The sequence below is a fragment of the Schistocerca nitens genome, chromosome 4 (genome assembly GCF_023898315.1).
Source record: "Schistocerca nitens isolate TAMUIC-IGC-003100 chromosome 4, iqSchNite1.1, whole genome shotgun sequence".
NCBI lineage: Eukaryota > Metazoa > Arthropoda > Insecta > Orthoptera > Acrididae > Schistocerca > Schistocerca nitens.
The window spans coordinates 789,428,889-789,452,357 of record NC_064617.1 but is presented as its reverse complement, the minus strand read 5'-3'; the positions used below and the strand labels follow the sequence as shown (position 1 = coordinate 789,452,357).

Genomic DNA, 23,469 nt, shown 5'->3' with positions numbered 1-23,469 from the left:
ACAACATGAGACCTTGACAGCCAATCAATATTTGTCTCACCTGTAATTCTTTTCATTCAGACCACCTGGGATACAAAACCTGTGGCAGTCAGTCTACTGTGGTAGCGTACACCAAGCAAAATATTGTCACCATCAAAAAGGTTTTCAGGCCGATAGCGGTTGGCTCAGAGAAACAATTAGGTTGCCAGGTCCTGATGGAATCCCAATTTGGTTTTACAAGGAGTACTCTATGGCATTGGCCCCTTTCCTAGCTTGCATTTATCATGAATCTCTTGCCCAGTGCAAAATCCCAAGTGACTGGAAAAAATTGCAGGTGACTCCTGTATATAAGGAGGGTAAAAGAACGAAACCACAAAATTACCAAACAATGTTCCTAATATTGGGTCGATGCAGAATCCTTGAAAATATTCTACATTTGAATACAATTAACTTTCTTGGGACCGAAAAGCTTGTGTCCACGAATCAGCACGGTTTTAGAAAGCATAACATATGTAAAACTCAGCTTGTCCTTTCCTCATATAACATACAGGGAACTATGGATGAAGGGCAATAGGTAGATACCATATTTCTAACTTTCCGGAAAGCACCTGACACAGTGCCCTATTGCAGACTGTCAATGAAAGTGTGGGCATATGGAATAGGTTTCCAGATATGTGAGTGGCTTGAAGATTTCTTAAATAACAGAACCCAGTGTGTTATTCTCAATGTCAAACGTTCATCTGAGACAAGGGTATTGTCAGCAGTGCATCAGAGAAGTGTGATAGGACTGCTATTATTGCCTATACACGTAAGTGACCTGGTGCACAGGATGGGCAGCAATCTGCAGTTGTTTGCTGATGATGCTTTGGTGGCTTAGACAAAATTTCTAGTTGGAGTAATAAATGGCAGCTAGCTCTAATTGTAGAAAAAAGTAAGTTAATGCAGATGAATAGGAAAAACAAACCCATGATGTTCGGATACAGAATTAGTAGGTCCTGCTTGACACAGTCGCATCATTTAAATATCTAAGTGTAATGTTGCAATGTGATATGAAATGGAATGAGCATGTGAAGAATGTAGTATGAAAGGTGAATCACTGACTTCAGTTTACTGGGAGAATTTTGGGAAAGTGTGGTTCATCTGTAAAGGAGACCATGTATAGCATGCTAGTATAGATTATTCTTGAGTATTGCTAGAGTCGATGAAATTAAAGGAAGACACTGAAGCAATTCAGGGGCAGACTGCTAGATTTGTTACTGGTAGATCTGAACAACACACAAGTGTCACGGAGATGCTTTGGGAACTCAACTAGGAATTCCTGGAGGGAAGGTGACATTCTTTTCACGGAACACTATTGAGGAAATTTAGAGAACTGGCACTTGAAACTTACTGCAAAATGATTCTATTTATGTTAACATAATTTCTGTGTAAGGATCATGAAGATAAGATATAAGAAATTAGGGCTCCTACAGAGACACATAGATAGTCATTTTTCCCTCGCTGTATTTTGAGTGTAACAGGGAAGGAAATGACTACCAGTGGTACAGGTTATCCTCCACCATGTACCGCACAGTGGCTTGCAGACCATGAATGTAGATGTAGATGTTTACATTAATGTAAGGACTTGAGGCACTATCATAATTAGACATTCTGTTACAGTAATAATCATATACTCACTCATTTAGCCTTTCTGCAGTTTCTGACACACTGTGCTCTGTACAATCATCCAATCCTAGAAGTAATTTCAGCACGAAAATAATCATGGCCATTGTCTGCACCTCAAAACTATAAAAATATTTATTTTCCTCAAAGTAAGGGAGAATAGGAATAAATTCAGCAAGCCGCTCCACCAGTGTTATCATCATATCTGTAATAAGAGGAAAAATGCTCACTTCACTTCCAGATAAGTGTACAAGCCACAATATGCAAAGAAAACTTTATTTACATCAAACCTGAGTTTCAATATAAAGAATCTTATCAAACTTATGTCAACATTCTGATATAGTATCAATGTTAAAGATTTTAGAAATGAACAGCAGATTGTAAAGACATCTGGCTAAACAATCTACTTCAATATAGGGATTACCAATAAAAATTATTTATAAATTAATTACATGAGTGCCATTAATCAACAACAACATAAGTTTTATTGGTGGCTGCTTGTTGGAAAATTAATTAATATTAGTGCTGAGAATTATGAACTCAAAAAACAAATGAATTCTTGCAAATATGAAGAAAAAGAAGATGGTGATGACTTCAAGTCTGTATAATGAAAATGAACAGAAATACAAGTACAAGGCCCTAAGCAGGGTATGAAGATGGGACAGGTTCGGAAGAATATCACAATACTGTGAACTTGGTGACAGTTATAATTACAGTACATTTGCAAGCTGTAAAGCACCAGGTAAACAATACATTCTTATCTTTGCAGAAACAGATGAACTGAAAAAAAGGAAGAAAAAATAATATAGTGGATACAGAATAAAGTAATATTGACCATAGTCAGACCAGTAAAGAATATTACAAAGAACTGGGGGAAAAAAGAAGAGAACTGCACAGTTGCCATCTTGTCATTCACCGAGGTGCACACCAAAGTGTTTATGATGTGTATAAATGATGTTCTGGTCCTGGCACAGAGTTTCAATTGTCACTGGAAATGAAATGTCTGTTGGTGAAGGAGCCATTTATTTATCCAAAAGTGAATGAACTTGAGAATTATTTACTCATTAGGAATGTTGGATCACCATGTTAATAGAACCGGATAGGAACAAGGACCACAGATTAGAATTGTCTTAAAGAAAGATCGGATTGATAAGACTGGAATGTCAAGAAAAACATGTTCATATTAAGAAGAGTGTCAAGCAAACAAAACAGATACCAGTACTAATGTAAGCAAGAGAAGTAAGGATGGCAGAATCCGTCTTGAAAGGAAGTTGAAAGCTAGTTATCAGAGCATACTATTTTTCAGAAAGTGTAGAAAATGAAGGTATACATTTCAGGCTAATATAATGTGAGTATGCAGGAGACAAAAAAATTACTTTACAACTTACCAACATAACATTTTTTCCAACAAATTTATTGGTCTCTAAAGAACTTGTAATTGGTGAACTTAATATTATTCTCCTCCTCCTCCTTATTTTATTATTAGTATTGTAATTTTGCAAATGGAACATTCAAAGAAGACTTGCAGCTCGCCATTGTTCACTTCATTGCAAGATATTTCAACTGGGCATCTGTTGGTTATTATCAGGAGAACAATTGAAAATCGATACAGACTCCACCATCCTGTGATTTATTAGCATGCTGTGTATATTCCACCCATGTATTACGATCATGGTGACCAACTGACCACACTACCTGACAGGCACTGCCATTGCAATGAGCAACAGCAGATAGCATATACTTCAGTAATAACACATTAACAAAATTGTTGTAAATGATCCACACATCACAGAATTATTGAAATGACTGGCTACAGGGGGAATAAACTAAATGAATAAATAACTATCAATATAAGAAAAAAAAGGATGAAAGTGACGAATGAAGAGCAAAACACCTCTATAAACATGAGCTTATTAACACTTTGTGGATAGCACTTGAGCAGGACTTGGGCAGTGTCAGTCAGTTAGGCAAATGATGCCAGAGAATGGCTCATGCTGTGCACCATTATTTTGTAGCAGATACTCCACTTTGTGCCTACTGTTACAAATTTAAATGACAAAATACTAACAACCAGTATTTTCTATGACTTGTCAAAAAGTATCTGATTATTCACTTACAGTATTCTCCTTGAGAAGCTTACGTGTTGTGGTGTCAGAGAACTTGCTGGTTACTAGTTTTCATCCTACCTAATTATAAGGATGCAGAGTAACCCATTAGAGGGGTGTCACATTAAGAAGTGTACCATAGGGGTTGCCATTATTCACCACAGATGCTCTTTGCTGACAACGGACATACTATAATCAATCCTAATGGATAAACTCCCACATTTAAAAATGTAAATAAAATTTTCACAAAAATTAACTACTGGTTCTTTGCAAATGGACTTTCATTGAACTTCAGTTGAACACAGTGCACACTATTCTGTGCTGCATAAAGCCCAATAAGAAATGAATTAGAATGAAACATAAGGTTAAACTAATAAATATTCTAAATTCTTAGGTGTTTATATTAATAAGAAAATGAACTACAAGGCATGTTCAGAAAGTAAGTGTACCAGATTTTTATATTTTGTTTTTTTTTTTTTCTTTTTAGAAAATGTGTATTTGAGAAAATTACAGGATGTTGTTAATACATTTGACTATTTTTCCATATAATCGCCATCCCTTGCAATGCATGTGGTGAGCTGTAGTACAAACTTCTTTATGCCCTACTCAAAGAAGATTTAATTCTACCCATGTCTGCCTTCAGGGTGGTGAAAAGATGATAATTTGAAAGTGCCAAGTCATTACAACCAAATGAGTCCACGATTGCCTTGGTAGCCAAGGCTGTGTGAGGACAGGCACAGTCCTCTCATCAGCATTCCACTTCTTTCTTTTGAATGCTCCTTTAGTGTTTTCTTTAGGGTCTTACAATATTGTTGTGCATTCATGGTCTCCCTGAGGCAAAAATTCAACCAAAATGATGCCTTTTTGGTCCCAAAAAAATGAAGCCATGATTTTTTTTTCTTTCTTTTTGCCTGAGATTGTGGTTTTTAATTTTTTGGATGGAGAATTGATGTGTTGCCACTGTGATGGCTCTCTTTTTGTCTCAGGCACGTAATGAGCCACCCATTTTTCATCTCCAGTCACAACAGAGCTCAGAAAATCCTCACCTTCCAATTCAAGTCGCTCAGGAATCTTGCAGGTGCTAAAACCCGATTTTTCTTGTGCTGCTCTGACAGCTTTTTTGGGACGCACCTCGTGCACAGTTTCTGATATCCCAGCATTTTCTGAGCATCTCATAAGAGAGTTCTTCAGTGGTTTCCACAAGTAGTTTCCTTGATTTTTTACTCCAACTCCTCAGTCAAAATGGAAGGTCTTCCACTCCTCTGCTCGTCATGAACATTTGTTCTGCCTCCACTTAACTCTCTACATCACTTAAAAACACTCCTTCTGTTCGTAACACCTTCTCCATAAACAGTTTTGATTCGCGAAAAGATTTCAGTAACTCTTATTCCTTCTGCAAGCACGAAGCGAATCACAACACGTAACTCGCACTTAGTGGGATTTCTTATCGACATCTTTCATGCAAATGTACACTACAACTTGAGTTTACACACTACCGTGCTCTTGAGATGCTCGCTCTCCTCAGGGGATCCCCCTCTACCACTTAGTGTTGCCAGCTCACAAAAAAATCACAGTCCAACACAGTTATAATACACTTACTTTCCGAAAATGCCTCGTAGAAGCAAAATATGATTTGTCGTAAGATTTGTACTTTAAAGGTAACATGTAGTGTCCACTCTAGAGCTTCTTGTAAATAGCTCTTTAAACAGTTGGTCTTTCTGACAACAGCCTCAAAATACATTTACTCTCATTTGAAGTTAGTTCTCAATAATAAATCACAATTTGAAAACAACAGTAACATTCATAATATCATAATACTAGAAGGAGAAATGACTTACACTACACATCACTTAACTTCGACACAGAAAGGAATGAGACATTCAGACATAAAAATCTTTGATTGCCTACTGAGTGATATGAAGAATTCAGTAGATAACAGATTAAATTCATCATATCTGCCTGACAGATCCTTCTACTTCACAGAATGTGTAATAATATGGTTGCTGTGTGTGTGTGTGTGTGTGTGTGTGTGTGTGTGTGTGTGTGTGTGTGTGGTGAGAGGTTACAATTATGATCCACAGAATATTAAAATAAATTAACTGAACACACAAGGAAGGATGTCTGCAGTCCATTACCACCTCTGTGGTGTTTGCTGACCCACTTTCTGCACATTTCTGCAGCTTTCAAATGGCAAAATTTGTTTACTGTGATATTTTCAGTTATATGGATGAAGTCCTTGATGACTGATTCAGAAGCAAAAATTGAGGATTTCAATGCTGATTCATATTTGTAAGCAGCTCAATGCTCAAATAAGTAATAACAAAAGATGTGGCATTTGCAAGAACATGTCATCTAAAAGAAAAGTGTAAAACAGCTCTGGTAGTAAAATACATTGTAATTTTGGTTTAAGAGGAGAATATGACAATGTACAGTTTTCACTGCCATCACTACTTAAGAGACCCAAGAAGAAATGAGAGATTTCGATGGCATGCAGCTGGCTGTCTTTCTCACATAAAACCCTTTCAAGAAATTGCCCATGTGAAGGCATCATGCTGTAACTCCCAATTTTGTGTGTGCACCACTTCATAGTTCATTCAGAAGTCTGTGTTTGGGTTGGTCACTAGTGGCTACCTTGCCTGCTAATACGGCAGTAGTCGCGTGTGCAGCCTGCTTGCTGAGCCTCCTGTTGGAACTAATGAATACACTGGCCGGAGGACCAGGCTCCACAAGCCACTTGTGTATTGCTAATTGTATTGTACCTTGTCTTCCATGCATGTCTTCTGTTCAAGCAATAAATTACAGTGTTCTTGAGTTAGAACATTTTTGGGCAATGACGATGGGATTCGATTCCGCGTGTTCCACTTCAACCATTAGTTTAATTTCTGTGGAGGCAGTGGTTAAATCTCTCCTTGAGCAACAGCAGGTTGCTACTTCCAGTTTAATGACTACAATGGCACAACCTGTGGCTCTGACAGCAACATATCCGCCACCATTTCCTATGCACGACAATGTAGCAGAAGACTGGGATGCTTACGAAAAACACCTGCAGCAATATTTCCAGACATGTGGTGTAAGAAACATAAACTTGTGCAAGGCCTTTTTTTCATTATGGATTTCACCTCACGGGTATCAGTTGTTGTATCAGCTTTCCCCATTACGAGCACTTTTTAGTCTTTCTTTTGATTAGATGTGTGAGTTACTTTCTTCCTATCACTGTAAACATACTCATGTTATTGCTGCTCACGTGTAGTTTTACTGCTGCCAAAAGTGGCCAAAACAATCGTAAGGCCAAGCTCATAATTTTATGACAAATGTTGAAAAGGAGTCCTACAATGATCGGATGGTTTTTGAGGCAAACATATGTTTTGCTCCTAATAGGGAAGTTCCAGAGTGAGCCCTACAGTGTGAAAATCCTTTGCTTACACAAGTATTGAACATAGCTCAGTCATTTCACGTTTCATGGGATGCAGGGAGTCTGATGGAAGCCTGGTCCAAAGTTTCAGATATCAGTTCCGCTCACCCTTCCCAGCCTTCAGACAGTTTGCAAGAGAACATAGACACTATTACAACAGTGCAGCTGCTGTGTCAGTGTCATATTGGTAATCGGCATTTGTGACAACAACACTTCACATCACAACAGCGAGAGCCTAGTGCTCCACTGCCTTCGTGCCCATACTGCTTTATTCAACACGTACAGATTGTGTGTCCCAAATGATGGGCAGTTGTAACAAGTGCCATAAGAAAGGACACATTGCTTCTATATATAAATCCTTTCCAAACATGAGTGAGAATGAAACAAACATGAATGTGAACAGTGTATCAGCTGTGACGGTGTCTCACAGCAAGTTATAACTGAGGTGTGGATATTTAATGAGCCATTGAGAATGCACATGAACATGGGTGCAGCAGTAACACTGGTGAATTCAAAGTCTTATGTGGACTTGGGTTCTGCCCCTCCGACTCCAGTGTTATGGAGACTGGTGAGTTGTAACAAACAACAAATTCCCATTCTTGGACAGTTTTCTGCACCTATGACTTACAAAGCTGTGGTTTGGTCATTAACATTCCTAACTGTGGACAATTCTTACACTGAAAATCTGTTTGGTTTGGTCACTTTGAAACTAATTGGATCTTCTTCAATGTGCATTTGGTTTCTGATCAAGTTCTGTATCGACAGTCAGATACTCTCTCTGCCAAATTTTCCTCTCTTTTTCTTCAGGACTGGGTTTTCCAACAGGATTTCAAGCCCACATTACAATGAAATGTCTGCCTGCCTCTATTTTTTCCTGGCCCACCTGGTACCAGTAACTTTATGGATCAAGTAAAGGCAGAATTAGATCTTTTTCAATCCCTTGAAATTATTCAAACTCTTTCTTGCAGTGAATGGTGAGCACCACTGATGATAACTGGGGGGGGGGGGGCGTACTTCCATAGTGATTTTTAAATATCTGTTTAACGCACAGCCAATCATTGATACCTATCTGTTGCCGCGCCCTGTTGAGCTGTTGGCAAACTTATCAGGGGACCAGTATTTTTCAAAGACTGACTTGGTAGAGGCATATTTACAGCTGCCACTCAATGAGGAATCTAAACATCCTCTAGTTATCAACATCCCATTTGGGCTTTATCAGTAACAGCATTTGCCTTTTGGTGTAGCGTGGAGAAAAGCTATTTTTCAACACTTTATAGAGAAACTTATTGCATCTGTTTCAGGCTGTGTCAACTATTTAGATGACACAGTACTGTCTGGTGCCTCTATAAAGGAACATATGCAGAAGCTGTGTGTTCAGCTTTCTGTTCTACAGTCTAAAATTTGGACAAGCCACAAGTTTTTTAGCTTTCCTTTATTTATTTGGGTTTTGAAGCGTCTCTTCCTGTCATTAAACCACTGTGCCAGCGTACTGATATTTTCGTCATGTAGAGCTACCTGTACTTAATAAATATTCAAACATGCATTGAGAATATATTTGAATGGTTTATTACTTGGTATTACAGAAAAAGAAGTAACTTGTAAACAACAAAAACAGTAACCAAGGAACAGAATAAGCATGAAAACAAAAATTATAACTCCAAAGAGTAGGCAACAACATTATTCAGTGGCCCAAGCGGCGGATTCAAACTTGGTGGTTTACGCCATTCATTTGTTGCCGTTCAGTCACTGATTCGTGACACAGCTGTATCTATGGATGGCGCGAATGGAACTAACATGTGTGGACACAGCAGTCAACATGAGTAGCAGTCGCTACAGGAGCCCCCTTGGTGAAAGCGGAGCATGGTGTGTCTTCTCTGAACCTGGCAGAGAAGTGAACGTTATCCCGAGCGGGCGGTGCGTGTAGGTTCTGCATTGACCTGTTGTGGCGGCAGTGCCAGAAGTCGAGGTGTTGCATCTGTCAGGTGTTGAGCTCTTGACTCCTTGAAAATGTAAGCCGACTTCACTCTGCTAAGAGACACGGTGGCCTGTTTGCCATTTACTATGATTACCATCGTCTGTGTGTGTGTCTCTGTGCAGGATGCAGTGGGGTCCAGTATATGGTGGCTGCAGTGGTGGCTTGACGCAGTCTGTATGTAACATAACGTGCAAACAGCTTTCGAGGTTGTTATGCACAAAAGTTGTTGGACAACCATGCCTGGAGGCCTTTATGAGTTTGATTTGGCTTACATGTTCCCGTAACTTGTGAAGGAACTCCGGTTGGTCATCTGTTTCTGACAGTAGGTCTGTGTCAATAAACTCCCCTGGTAGGCGTAGAGTCTCGCCATAAACCAATTCAGCTGCCAAGGACTCTATATCTGGTTTGCATGCGGCTCGTAGCCCCAGCATGCCTGTGGGTAGTGCAAATGTCCAAGATGTCCCATGGCACATTAGTGCAACCTTCAGTGTTTGATGCCAACGTTCAAGTATGCTATTGCTGGCCAGATGATAACTGGCAATTTTGTGATGTTCTTAGCCAAAGAACTTTGCTAACGTGTGAACAAATCTGACTCAAACTGTCAGCCTCTGTTGGTGGTGATATGGAGCGGACAGCCAAATCTCACCAGCCAGGTTGATGTGAAAGTGGTGGCTAGTGTTTACGTGGAGATGTTATCCGTAGGCACTGCTTAGGGCCATTGTGCACAACTATCAATCATTGTGAATATGTACTGCTGGCCATCTGGTGGAGGAAGTGGTCCTAACACATCAAGATGAACATGGGCGAAGCATGAAGAAGTGTCCGGGAACTCTCCTATTGGGGAATGAATGTGGCGAGTGATTTTGCAAAGTTGGCAGCGCTAGCAAGTTCTCGTCCATTTGCGCAGTCTCTTTCTATCCTTGGCCACATGAACCTTTGAGACACTAGCTTGAATGTTGATTGGACTCCTGGGTGGCAAAGATTATGTAAGGACTCGAACAATGGCCTGTGAAATGCAACAGGAACAAAAGCCCTTGATCTGCCATGTGATACTTCACACTACAATTTCATGTTCTCGCCAGGAATGTCGACTTGTGTAAATTGAGTGCTGCAGTGTCATCATGCAATATGGTGAGTAGCTCGGAATCATCTTATTGTGCCCTGGCAAGTGCCATCATGTCCACAGACTGTGAGACATTGGTCACTCTAGAGAGGCAGTCCGCAACCACATTAGTGATGCCTGATATATGGCGGATGTCCGTACTAACCTGGCTAATAAATTCCAATTGGCTGTACTGCCGTGGAGAGCAAGTGTTCCAATTGGCTGTACTGCCGTGGAGAGCAAGTGTTGCTGTTTTTCTGGAAGGCATATGTTAAAGGCTTGTGGTCTGCGTATATCACATACTCTCCTGCCTCAACCTGTGGTTGAAACTACCCGATTGCTTGATATACGGCTAAAAGTGCCCGATCATATGTACTCCATCTTTGTTGCGCAAGTGACAGCTTGTACGAGAAATAAGCCAGCGGCTGCCAGGATTCGTCCACCCATTGTTGGAGGGCTGCACCAGTGGCTAACTGACTGGCATCCACCACTAATGCCAGTGGAGCTTCAAGCATGGGGTGCGCCAGTGGTGCTGCTTGTGCTGGGCTCTTTTTGGTTACTTCGAAAGCCATGTTCATCTCCTCGGTCCACGGCGGCTGTTGTTCAGCTGTGCATGGTAAAGGACGGTGGCAAAAATTGAGCATTCCTAAGTATCTGCATAGCTCTTTTATTGTAGATGGCTTGGGTAATTGCAATATGGCTTCAATCTTCTCAGTGAGTGGTAATGATCCTGATGAAGATATTTGATTACCCAGGAAATTGACTTGACGTTGGCCGAACACACATTTAGCTTTGTTTAACACCACGCCATACTTCTTGAAATTCTTAAAAACTCCTCTCAGGAGCTGGCAATGTTGCTCCTTGGATGATGAATACATTAACACATCGTCCAGATAGGCAAAACAAAAGTTCAATCCACACAAGACAGAATCAATGAACCTCTGCCATGTTTGAGCAGCATTATGCAGGCCGATGGTCATAAACTAGCTTTCATACAACCCACATGGTGTAATAATAGGGGTCTTTGGAATGTCCTCTGTTGCCACTGGAATCTGGGTATATGCTTTTGCACAGTCTATAACACTGGATACAGTGGCTCCAGGCAGTGAGTCTTTTCGTAGTGGTACTGGGTAGCTATCAGGCACAGTCCGTGAGTTGAGCATTTTGTAATTGCCACACAGGTGCCAGGCTACTCCCTTTTCGGGAACTAAATGCAATGCAGATGCCCATGGACTAGTTGAGGGTCAGATGATACCTTCTCATAACATTGTGTCAAATTCCGTTTTAGCAATGGCGAGGCGTACTGGAGCCAATCGTCTCGGCTGGCAAGACACAGGCAGCCTGTCCATAATTTTTATGTGGTGGACCGTATCATGCAAAACTTGCTGTGGCATGCCTGGAGGCCTCATTAATGTCGGGAACTCCTGCAGCAGTGAGCAATACTCCTTGTCTGCAACCTGTATAACCTTGATGTTGTATGTTCTGGCATCATGATGGTACCCAGTGGTTGTAAGTCTGGTAACATTGTCTATTAGGTGAGAATTTGCTACATCCAGCAGGAGCTGATAGTGAGCTAATAAATCGACACTGATTATTGCTTCAGGCATGTTTGCTAGAGTGAAGTCCCATGTGAACTGACGGCGGAGCCCCAAATGCAATTCTTCACGCCGCGTGCCATATGTTGCACAGTTGCTGAATTATTTGCAGCAGACAAGCTAAATGCAGTGGGTGGCCTGCAACAGTGTAGTTGCACTCTGGGAAGGATACTAAGGTTGGACCCTGTGTCAATTAAATACTTCCAGCCTGATACCCTGTCCATAATGAATAACAGCCGGGATGTAGTTGAGCAGTCTGTGGTGCCTACGTCTGACTGCCGTTTGCATTTGGGTAGGCTCAGGGGCTAGTGCACTTTTTAGCCTGCTCACCAAATCTTCTGTGGTACCAACAAGTGATCGAACCAGCATCTGGTACAGACTGAGACGAGGAATGGCTATGTCCTCTGTAGCGACTACGACCTCCTTGAGACAACAGTGTGCCAATCTGTGCACTCAGTGCATCAACTTTGGCAGACAGAGCATCATAATCTGCGCGTAAAACGGGAAGAGCCACGGACGCGACACTACCAGACTTTGTCACAGCACTAATCTGTTGGTCCAGAGCGAGGACATCTTGGAAGCGGTTGGGCAGTTCCGTAACAGTGTCCAGGGACATCTCTGTCTGTGATGCGATGATCATCTTTATCTGCGACGGCAGATGGCTGCTCCATAGCGTATGCAGAAGATTGTCGGGCACTGTTCTGATGTCCACCTTGCTGCGGAGGTGAGGCAGGTACTGAGACAGTTTTCTGTCGCCTATATCTTCCTGAATCAGCACTTTTCTGATATGGTCTTCCTGTGATGATGCAGCTCTACAAATGAACTCAGTCTTTAATCTTTTGTAAGCATTCTTGGTCGGTGGTGCCGTAACTCCAGCATAGCAAAAGCTGGCCTCAACCTGAGTGAACCATAGAACTGGATTAAGTGGCCAAAACGGTGGGAGGCGAACAACCAGTCTCGATACTGCAGGCGATTCCATTCTGTAATCGATTTTGTCGCGGGACCGGTTTTCTCAGCGCGAATCACGTTGGGGTCACCACTGACGGGTATACTTTTGTCGTGTAGAGCTACCCGTGATTAATAAATATTCAAACATGCACTGAGAATATACTTGAACAGTTTATTACTTGGTATTACAGAAAAAGAAGCACAGTTGTTATAGGTAACTTGTAAAAAACAAAAACAGTAACCAAGGAATAGAATAAACATAAAAACAAAAGTTATAAGTCCAAGGAGTAGGCAACAACATTATTCAGCACTCCAAGCTGTGGATTCAAACTTGGCAGTTTATACCATTCATTTGTTGCCATGCAGTCACTGAATTTGTGACACAACTGTATCTATGGATGGTGCGAACGGAACTAACATGTGCGGACACAGCAGTCGACGAGAGTAGCGGTTGCTACAATGCTATTGCCGCAATGCCACATCCCACATACGTCAATGAATTATAAGCATTTTTAGGCAAAACTGCACACTATCCCAAATTCATACTGGATGCTGTTATTGTGGTACAACCACTCTATGTTTTAATACATAAATATGTTCCTTTCCACTGGTCAGCAGCTTGTGACTGGGCATTCAAGTTCCTGAAATCTAAGCTGTGGTCAGCCACTCGTTTTGTCACCTTTCAGCTGGGTCAGCACCTTGTGTTAGCAATGGACACGTCTCAGTTTGGCCTTGGCAACGTCCTTGCTCATAACTATGCGGTTGGGTCTGGATACCCTACTGCACATGCCTCTAAATCCTTAAATTCAGCGCAACAGTGTTATTCTCAGACAGAAAAAGAGGCAATCGTTGTTGCTGCTGCTGCTGCTGCATCTGGAGGGTACTCAACATCGCATTCTTCAGCACCCCTATGCTAACTGTGTGAGGCGAATGGGGCTGTAGCACACAAAATGAAGATAGCCTAAAATACAACATAAGATCACAACTCTCCCTTGTAATCTTAATTACATGAACACACCCAACTCCTCTGGATGGTACAATGGAGCAAGTGAGCCAAGGCTGACCATTATAAACAATGATATCTAATCTGAACAGCCACTATGAAGCAAGTCGAGAAAAGGAGACTGGTGGATCATAAAAATAGTAACTAGATGAGCCAGTCATTCTCTAACATACTAAAAGCTTAGGTAGAAGGGAAGACTTAACACAAAATCATACAAGTGCCACATTCAGCTAAAACTGAGGGCAGATCTGTCGGTAAACAGCTTGAACCTTCTCGTCATTATAAAAAATACGGTCAGTTAAAATGTGATGAACCGTAATCAGTGTGCCACATGCATCACAAACATGCAGTTCTTCACATCTGAGAAGGAAGCCATGGGTCAGGTGGCTGTGTTCTATTCAAAGTCACGTTAAACAGACTTCATCAATTTTAACTGGCCAGAAGGAAGTGCGCTATGGCCTCACAGTCTCTTTTTATTGATCGAAACTTATTTTCCATCATGCCCAGCCACTTTTTCTCCCAAAGATGCATGACAGACCTTTGTACCAATGATAGTGCAGCACATGGAGGGATAGGGCAATCGGTTACACTGAGAAGGGTACATGCCTCCTTGACCATGGTATCAGCCAACTCATTCCCATGGATACCCATGTGTTCAGGTACCCAACAGAATGAGACCTCCTTTCCTTGTCTTTGCAAGTGCAGGATGGTGTCACTGATATTCTGAACAGTTCTGTCCACTGGGTACATAGAGCAGATTGTCTGCAGCAAGCGAGTCAGAGCATATGAATAATTTGGATACACATTCACGTTTCATCTGATCCACAGTTTTAAACATCACATAGAATTCAGCGACAAAGACAGTAAATGCACTAGGCAGATGGAACCTAAAGAGAGAAGCAGGAAAAAGATAGAACAATAGACAGCATCACCCTCTTTGGACCCATCTGTGTAGACGACGTTAAGAGTCCTGGTACTCATTTAAAATGGTAATAAATTTATTCTTAAAAATGTAGCCTGGCGTGAACAACTTGGCGCACTCTGTCAAATCTAAAATTACTCTAGGTTTCAATAACAACCAGGGCAGAGCTTTGCAGCTCTGTATGTTTGGCGGAGACACTCCCGGATCCAATAAAAGCTGCTTTTCTCGGGTACCAAACGGTTTCGTCCCTTGTGGAAGAGTGCAACAGAGTTGTTCTAAGGATTCACAGATATTAATAGCTGCCAGGAAAGCCAGTGAAGTCAGAAATGACTAGAGCTTGAGCACCTGTTTAGCCACAAGGAAGCACTGCCAAGCACACAATGGTTGTTCCCCCAACTGCACACAAGCTCGGTATAGGGCTCGTCCTATAGGCTCCTGTAGCCAATCTGGTGCTCTCATGCTGTATGGAGTCTAGTACCTTTCAAGATGTTGGTTGTGCCAAGCCATAGACCGTTCCACCATAATCAACACATGATCGCACAAAACCCTAACAGAACTGCAGCAATCAGGATCTATCCGCACCCCAGTCCTTCCCATTCAAGCACTTCATGATACCCAACACTTTAAGGGCTTTTGTTTTGAGCTCCTTCAGATGTGGCAACCAAATAAGTTTGCTATCAAATAAGAGACCTAAAAACGACACTCTCTCCTTAAAATGTAAAACAGTATCCCACAGCCTTAGTACTGAAGCTGTAAAAAGAGAATGATCATGATTAAAATCAATACATACTGCTTTCTCAGGAGAGAAATTAAAACCTGTTTGAGCAGACCATCATTCCAGCTGCTTAAGTGTCAACTGTAACTGAGGAGAGGAAGATACGGGACTAGAAGTGGAACAAAAATTAGGAAAATCATCCACAAACAATGAGCATTCCATGAGATGCCTCACTGCAGACGATATGTCATTGATTGCAACTGTGAACAAAGTCACAATTAAAACGCTCCCCTGTGGGATACCATGAACTTGAGGAAATCCATCACAAAGAATATTCCTGAATTGGTAATGAAAATAATGTTCAGCAAGAAATGACTGCAGGAAAATGGGAAGGCAGCCTCGAAAGCCCCATTCATGTAGCTGACAAAGTATATTGTCTCTCCACATAGTGTCGTATGCCTTTCCAATGTCAAAAAAGATGAATATTAAATGCTGTTTCTGTAGGAATGCCTCCTGTATAGACGCCTCTACTAGAGGGAGATTATCAAGAGTGGAACGATATCTGCTAAATCCACATTGGAAAGAACTGAGGAGATTTCGACATCCTGGAGTCCAGACTAGGCGGGAGCTGATCATCCACTCTAGTATCCTTCCTACACAGTTGGCAAGAGTGACACTGCGACAGCTGCCTGGGAGTGTGCGGTCCTTTCCTGTGTTAAGAATGGGGACTGTTATGGATTCCCTCCAAGGGACAGGATATTCCCCATCTCTACAGATCTTATTAAAGAGAGCAAGTAAGATTTCTTTAGATTCAGGGTTAGGGTGCTGTAGCATTCCATAATGTATAAAGTCTGACCTGGGAGCGGTCTCGCCAGTTGCAGCTAATGCTGTGTCCAATTCCCACAGGCAGAATGGGAGGCTGCAGGCCTCATCGTTGTTGGAGGTGAAAGCAAGACGTTTCCTCTCTGAACTTTGTGTTAGGCGTGGAAACCTGGAACTGGACTGACGGACGATGTTACATCATAAAGTACCACGCCATGGTGTTAGCGGTGTTCGCAGGCATTACTTTCAGGACTCCATTGTCCTTTATCGATGTTAATGGACATGACATCCTTTTCCCAGATATCTTCCTTTCTCATATAGCACGACGACACTGATCGTTCCACCAAGGAACAGCTTTCCTTCTGTGACAGCCTGATGATTTAGGTGTAGGTGCATCAGTGACAGCGTGGATTATTGCGGTAATGTGACCCACCCACTCGTGTACAATGTCCCTGTGTTCAAGCACAGCCAGCTGGCTATAAAGCGTTCAGTTTGACTTGGATAGCAGCCACTTGGATGGTTTTCCCTCAGGCTCCATTAATTGTAAAAGGTGGACAGTAATAGGAGTGGAGGTCATCTGCAATCTCCCATTCGATAGAGTCTGCGAGAGCAGGAGAGCAAACCGTCAAACCAATGGCAGAGGATGTCACTGTTGCTGTGCAAAAATTGCTCTTGAGCCCATTTTCAGGAGACACATGGAGTCAGACTGTAATATACTTTCAACGACTTGTCACCCTGGGCAGGTGGAGAGACTACACCATAGAATATTATGAGAATTAACATCCCCTAAGGGCACAAACTGTGGTGGAAGCTGGTTGATCAGCTAGCAAAGTGCCTCGTCACCCAGTGGTGCCTGTGGTGGAAGGTAGAGGGAACAGAAAGTTACCTGAAAGGACACGCAATGCACAGTGACAGCAACTGCCTGTAGTGTGGTGATTAGGGTTACAGAGGAGGAGTAGAGTGTGTCATGAATGAACACTGCCACACCTCCCTGAGCACCATTGGCATGAAGGTCATATTTTCTATGCAGATTATAGTCCCTAAACACAGAGGTATCATATTCCTGAAATATGTTTCCTGAAGATGCACATACACCGGGGTCTGGTCTGTGTGTGGAACTTTGGTTCATCCACGGAAAATCTGAAGCCATTTAAATTACACTGCAGGATGTCCATCATCTATTTGGAAAGTTTGTCTTCTCTTTCTCTTTGCACCTTGCTGGGGAACATGAAGTCATTGGTGGTAAACTAGTAGGACTAGGTGGGTCACTGATTGGAACCACATTCATTGCCAAATTGTCAATAGCAGCAGTAGCAGCTGGTTTCCCTGCTAGTGCTTTAACTACTTTTCCACTGGACTTTGATTTGGTCTATGTGGCAGTTTTCCCTTGTTGGGCTGGAACACGGGAACGTCCCTGAGTGATTGTACCAGACAGTGCCAGTGGGACAGCTGCTGTTGGGGGAAACAGCTCCCCATTGTCAGTCTGAAAGTTTGCGTAACTGAGCCTCCGGCAAGTGCAGTGTTGCTAAAGCCTGGCAGTTTGCATGTCTAGCAACAGGAGCACATGTTGGTGGCAGCAGTTGTCACTTCCATTTAACTATGGACTGTTTCACAGCCAATGCAAATGAGGTTATGAATGATGGGAACTGCATGGATTTAGACAGCATCTTTGCTTTGGCATATGACACACAACATGTAACTTTTAAGTTCTTGAATTATCTTTTTATCCCTATAGTTGGAGCAATCTCTATTCCAGACTGGATGTGAGATAGAGCAATTAATACACACTGATGGAGATGAACATTTCACATCTGGCTCCTGAGCTGCTTGACCACAATTCCCACAAGTAGCACGAACATTACACGCAATGGTAGTATGACCAAGTCTTTGACAATTGAAACACTGCATGGGATTTGGAGAAAAAAGGGCAAACTGGCAAGCATAAGAAACCAGCCTTAATGTGACGACCACAAAAACATTTTAACACACCTGTACCCTGTTACTATAACTGATTCTGCATTTCTGAGGAGTATGCTCAGTAGAGGTACCCTCACAGCTTCGCTTGTTGGGATGGGTAACAGTGCTCACCAGTGGCCCATCTGACCCCTTGGACCAGTTTCTGAAGAATTAAGAGGCTCCACAGTTGTTCCATGAATGGCTAGGGAATGGATGTCAATCCAGTCAGAGCCCCGCTTGCCTTGGTAAGCCTTCTAAAACTGAGGTGTGGCAGGTTCTCCAGAGGTTGCCAGCTTACAACTGTTCTGCCTCAACAGCCATGCATCTCATCAGCACACAGCACACCTTAGGATTAAGGGTTTCTTTAGGGAGGTTGGTACCATCCTCACAATACAGTTAAGCCAAAATCCCCGGCCCCAGTGACATGTAACATTCCACCATCATGCTGCACAGTGGTCATTGAAGCATGCCCAGAGGTTACAGTGACAGAGAACTGCCAACACTCACCAGTTTCCAGCTCGGGGAACCTGGGTTTGCCAAGTCCATACTCAGAAAATGAATGCTGAGCCCACTGAGGGGGTCACGATACAATTATGAGATACATTTTCGACCTACAGCACAACATGACATGCCGATGACTTATTGTGTTTGACAATTGATCCAGATTCAGAGTTTTATAAAGAGGAATTACTTCACTTTCATTTAGATATAAAAGCTCAAAATATTGTTGATGGTTTTCCTATTAAAATCACTGCTGCAGTAGCTGCGTATCGTGTTTTAAGTAAAGTTGTTTCTTCTGTGCAACACACATGGCTGGACAAATTTGCAGGCTTTGCTTTTGATCGTATGAGAAATTATTTTTTATTACCAAATCATCTTTCTGTTTGGGACAAAGTGCTGCTGTTAGCTACAGAGGACACCACTGCTCGGGTTGTAGTCCTGTCTGCCCTTGGTGTGAGGTTATGGGTTTATTACATGTGGACCACTGTGGTGAGTCATGTACAAATGTGTTAGCACGCATGATTCTTGGCCAGGCATTAGTGGGGTAGTAGCAAGAGTTGTACCCTGCACAGAATATGCCACTCATCAGGCAGCTCCCCATGCTTCTTTGTCATTGTGTCCATATCCACAGCAACCTTGGGAATGAATTCATGTAGATTTTGCAGGACTTTTGTTTGAATTTTTACTGGTTAGTAATAACTGATGTTTATTATTCCGTATGTGGTGCATTGTCTCTTTACTTCTGTGCGGCAACAATTTCAGCTCTGTCAAAAATTTTTGCAATGGAAGGTCTTCCGTACATGTTAGTAACAGACAACAGCCCTAGTTCCTATCTCAGGAATTTGAATATTTTTGAAAAAAAGTGGTGTTCATCATGTCACAGCTCCTCCTTTCCACCCTCAATCAAATAGGGAAGCAGAATGACTAAGACAAACATTTAAGACTCAGATGAAAAAATACATTTTGGATGTGTCACTGACAGTAGCTCTTGACTGTTTCCTAAGTTCTTACAGGTTCACCCCTGTTGGCTGAGTTGTTGCACGGTCATCAACCCTGGACTGTGCTACATCTGCTTCGGCCGACGCCAGGCCATCTACTGGCACTGGCACCACAATCTTCCAGCCTGGCACAGCTGCTTGGGCTTGTGGGTTTGGCCACCAGCCAAAATGGGTGCCAGCAGTAATCGAGTACCCGTGGCCGACACCTCTATGTCATTTGCATGGCTGGCGAGTGGGTGTCACTACACGTTGACCAGCTACGATCTCATGTGGGCGGCTATGCGCGGGGTATGCTTCCACCATCCCTGCATCCTCTGTTTGCCCAGCCGTCTCCTGCATCATGGCTAGTGCCCTCATTTCTCCACCGCCGCTGCCGACATTTTCACAAGTGTCTGCTCTGCTGTGGGTCAGGGGCCATGGCGGGACCCCAACTCCCACACTGTGGGAGATGATGCCTCCACCACTGCTGCCTTCACTGCAACTGGCACTGCCTGTTCTACCACCTTCACTATAATATCCTTCCCTGGAGTTGGACTCAGATGTGTCTTACAATATGGCCTCTCACATGGGGATGGGCAACACATCTGTCTGAGCTCGTGCCACTTCCAACCATATGGACCCGTGGAAATGTGCCATATTACTCAAAAAACTACGTCAACCATAGAAAAATTGGCGTGAGCACAGTGCTCACTTCTTCACAAAGGATCATAGTTCGTGCATTAAGTTTGTGTTTGATTTGGCCACTAGAGCCCACCCGGACTGTTAATATAAAGCAGTTGGGTGTGCAGCCTTCCAGCTGCACCCCTTTTGGAACTAATGAGTATATAGGCAGCAGCACATGGCTCTGATGGCCACATGTGTATGGCTAATTGTTTGTACGTTGTCCTCCATGTGTATGTACTCTTTGAGCAATTAATTACAGTGTTCTTGCATCAGAAAACACCACTTGACATGACTTTCACAGCAACGGATTGTTTGTCTTTGTTTATGTCTGTAGAAATAATTTAAAAAACTGAAATTAATTATTATGCTGGATCATTTTATGGTAAAACAAAGAACACAAAACAACTTAATAGAGAATAGCGTCTTCGAAGGTGGAATATGAGAAAAACTGAGAATATCTACTCATTTTGCTTGGTAATAATTAACTCGTGCCTTGTGAAGAAACAAAAAATCAGTGACTTTTGGTCAGAAGTATTAATATTGCATAATCCCTTCCCAGCAGCAATTTTGAGTTGTGGTACGTTCAAAGCAATTTTTTTAACTTGCTCATCAATTAAAATGAGAAATACATTTTTGAGGAAGATTTGGCTTTACATTTACATGAAAAGCAATCCAGGTAAATATGGCATAAAGCTGTTTTGTTTGTGGTGCTTTGGCTGTATATGTACTGACGATGGAATGAAATGCAGGGAAAGGGGGCAAAAAAGCCAAGTATTAAGGCACTTTAGAATAGTGTGCTGGAAAACTATTTCAACAATATATGTTGTTCACTATTAGAGGTCATCTGCTATATTTGATAATTTATAGGAGTGGAAGATGAAGCCAGTAGGGAGGATGTTGAGTCACAAAAAGGCACAACAAAAACAATGTGATAGCAGCCTTTTGTTGTGCCTCTCTGTAGCTCATTGTCACCTCTACATAGTGAATACAATCTGCCATTTTCATGATATTCTAACAAATGATTTTCTTGTTCGTGATGATTCCTGTGAGAATGTATAAAGAAATTTGTGCAAAATTTTAAGTTTCTTCTCCTGCCTTAAAAAGTAGTTTATTTGTCACCTCACCTGATTCAATTAAATACTGTATATGAAACAACAAATTTTCAGTACTTATAAGTGTATTAAAATGAATCAAAATTTCTCAGTGTGGAAAAAGGTTCTGTTCATACTGAGTAAATTTTACTCCTGTTGAGTCAATACATTTGGAATAATGTAAGACAGGATTCAACTTCATCTGGGCAATAGCTTAATTTTATAAATAAAAAATTGTGTTGTGTACATTTCATACAAGTAGATAAAATGGTAACCATAATACACCCACAAAGCAATACTGAACTATGGTCACTCACAGAAGTATGAAACAGATGACTCTATAGACACATTAAAAGAATGAGTACAGTACATTAAACCATGAGAAAACTCTCTGCAACATGGGTGCCATGACTGCTAAACGCTGACCAAAAGCAAATGCAAAATCAGATTTCTAAGCAATTTTAGAACCATTTAAAAAAGAATAAAATAGATTTTGTATACCGTCTCATTTCTGAGAATTCATGTCAAAAACAAAACACAAATCAAATCAAAAATTGGAAACTGATTCTGTGTGTTGCAAACTATTTTTCACTACCAGGCTGAGAAAATTTCTCCTACCCTTAACTGCAAAGCAACTGAAATGGACAATGAAGATGGCAATGCAACAATATAATTGGTCTCAAGCCAAGAGTATCTTGTTGATTTCAGGATAATTAATTGATGTGGTTGAGAAAATAGTCGTATAGCTCCTGTATTCTCTCAAGGGTTTAGTTAGTCTGCAGTTATTGCATCTTGCCTAAGTATTCTGCAGATTAATACTGAACTGAGCTTAATGACAAGTGTGTTCAAAAAATTATGCAAGAAGCACCTCTGATGTGTTACTGCATAATACTGGAAACTTACTGATGAGAAGAACTGTGCATGTGAGAGAGACAAATCATTTAGACCCAATGAAACTTATACTTCAATAGAGTTCTAAAACCTACAAGTGTGAGCCATATAACAACTGTGGTGTACTGATATACCACACAAGAAGAGTTTGCAGCAGTTGATACCAGAAGTACCATGGACGTCTGTCCACAGCAGGAACACTGTTGCACGCAAACCGATCGTATGCCCACGAGACTCACTCCCTGGAGCCGCAGCACCACCACGAAGAGAGAAATGTGGCCCAAGTAACTGTGCACTAGCGGAAGTTTCAAGTTCTAAGTCAGCCCGAATTTTGCTACATAGTTCCTGCAGAATGTTCATAATGTCTCCAAGTCATTGAATGAGATAGAAACAGTGGCCAACAGATAGACAGTGGTTAGTCTTCAGCAGAAACAGAACAGTGAATAGAATTATTATGTATGGATGGAGACTGCCTGCCTAGAGATTTAACTGAGTATTGTTAGTTTGGAACTGCTCTTCAAACAGTACACCAACACAGATCAGTTTTCTTCCGACTTTAGTTCAGAGAACATTATTTAGTTCGTGTTCATGAAACAGTAGTCGAGGATAGGCTAAATGTGCAGTCTACAACTGCATTGGCAAAATTGAGTAATATATTTTATTATTCACTATTCTGTGTTACTTTCTTTGTGTGTGTTCCGTCCTAGAACACACGCATCCACCCTACCAGGACACCTTTATTAGTCTTTCCGAGCAGCAGCATGATTTTCATCAAAGCGGACGCCCCCAGTCCACAACAGTAACTACTGCAGAATACTTTTACTTGGTTCAGTCATCTCATTGTCTCTACTACTCTCGCCATGTTTCCTCTTGGAAACCCATGTCATTAGTGTCATTATCCTCATGATATTTTTTGTTGCTGTCTGACACTGTCCTCTTGCAATGTCTGTCTTAACTGCACTCTGCTCAAAATTTCAAGCCCACAACTGACTACAACGTTCAAACAGAGGGCAGTTAAGACAGACATTGCAAGAGGACAGTGGCAGACAGCAACAGAAAATATTATGAGGATAATGACACTAATGACATAGGTTTCCAAGAGGAAACATGGCCAAAACAGCACAGACAA

At 41.8% G+C, this 23,469-nt stretch overlaps 1 protein-coding gene across 3 annotated transcripts in view; it reads right to left on the bottom strand.

The window, feature by feature from the left end:
• The window catches only part of LOC126253173 (TATA box-binding protein-associated factor RNA polymerase I subunit B), a 341,351-nt gene that overhangs the window by 60,405 nt on the left and 257,477 nt on the right, over positions 1-23,469 (bottom strand). For all 3 annotated transcript variants that reach the window (XM_049954330.1, XM_049954331.1, XM_049954332.1), the window contains one exon: positions 1,657-1,846. In XM_049954330.1, the coding sequence (XP_049810287.1) occupies positions 1,657-1,846 (190 nt within the window). The remainder of the gene's footprint in view (positions 1-1,656; positions 1,847-23,469) is intronic.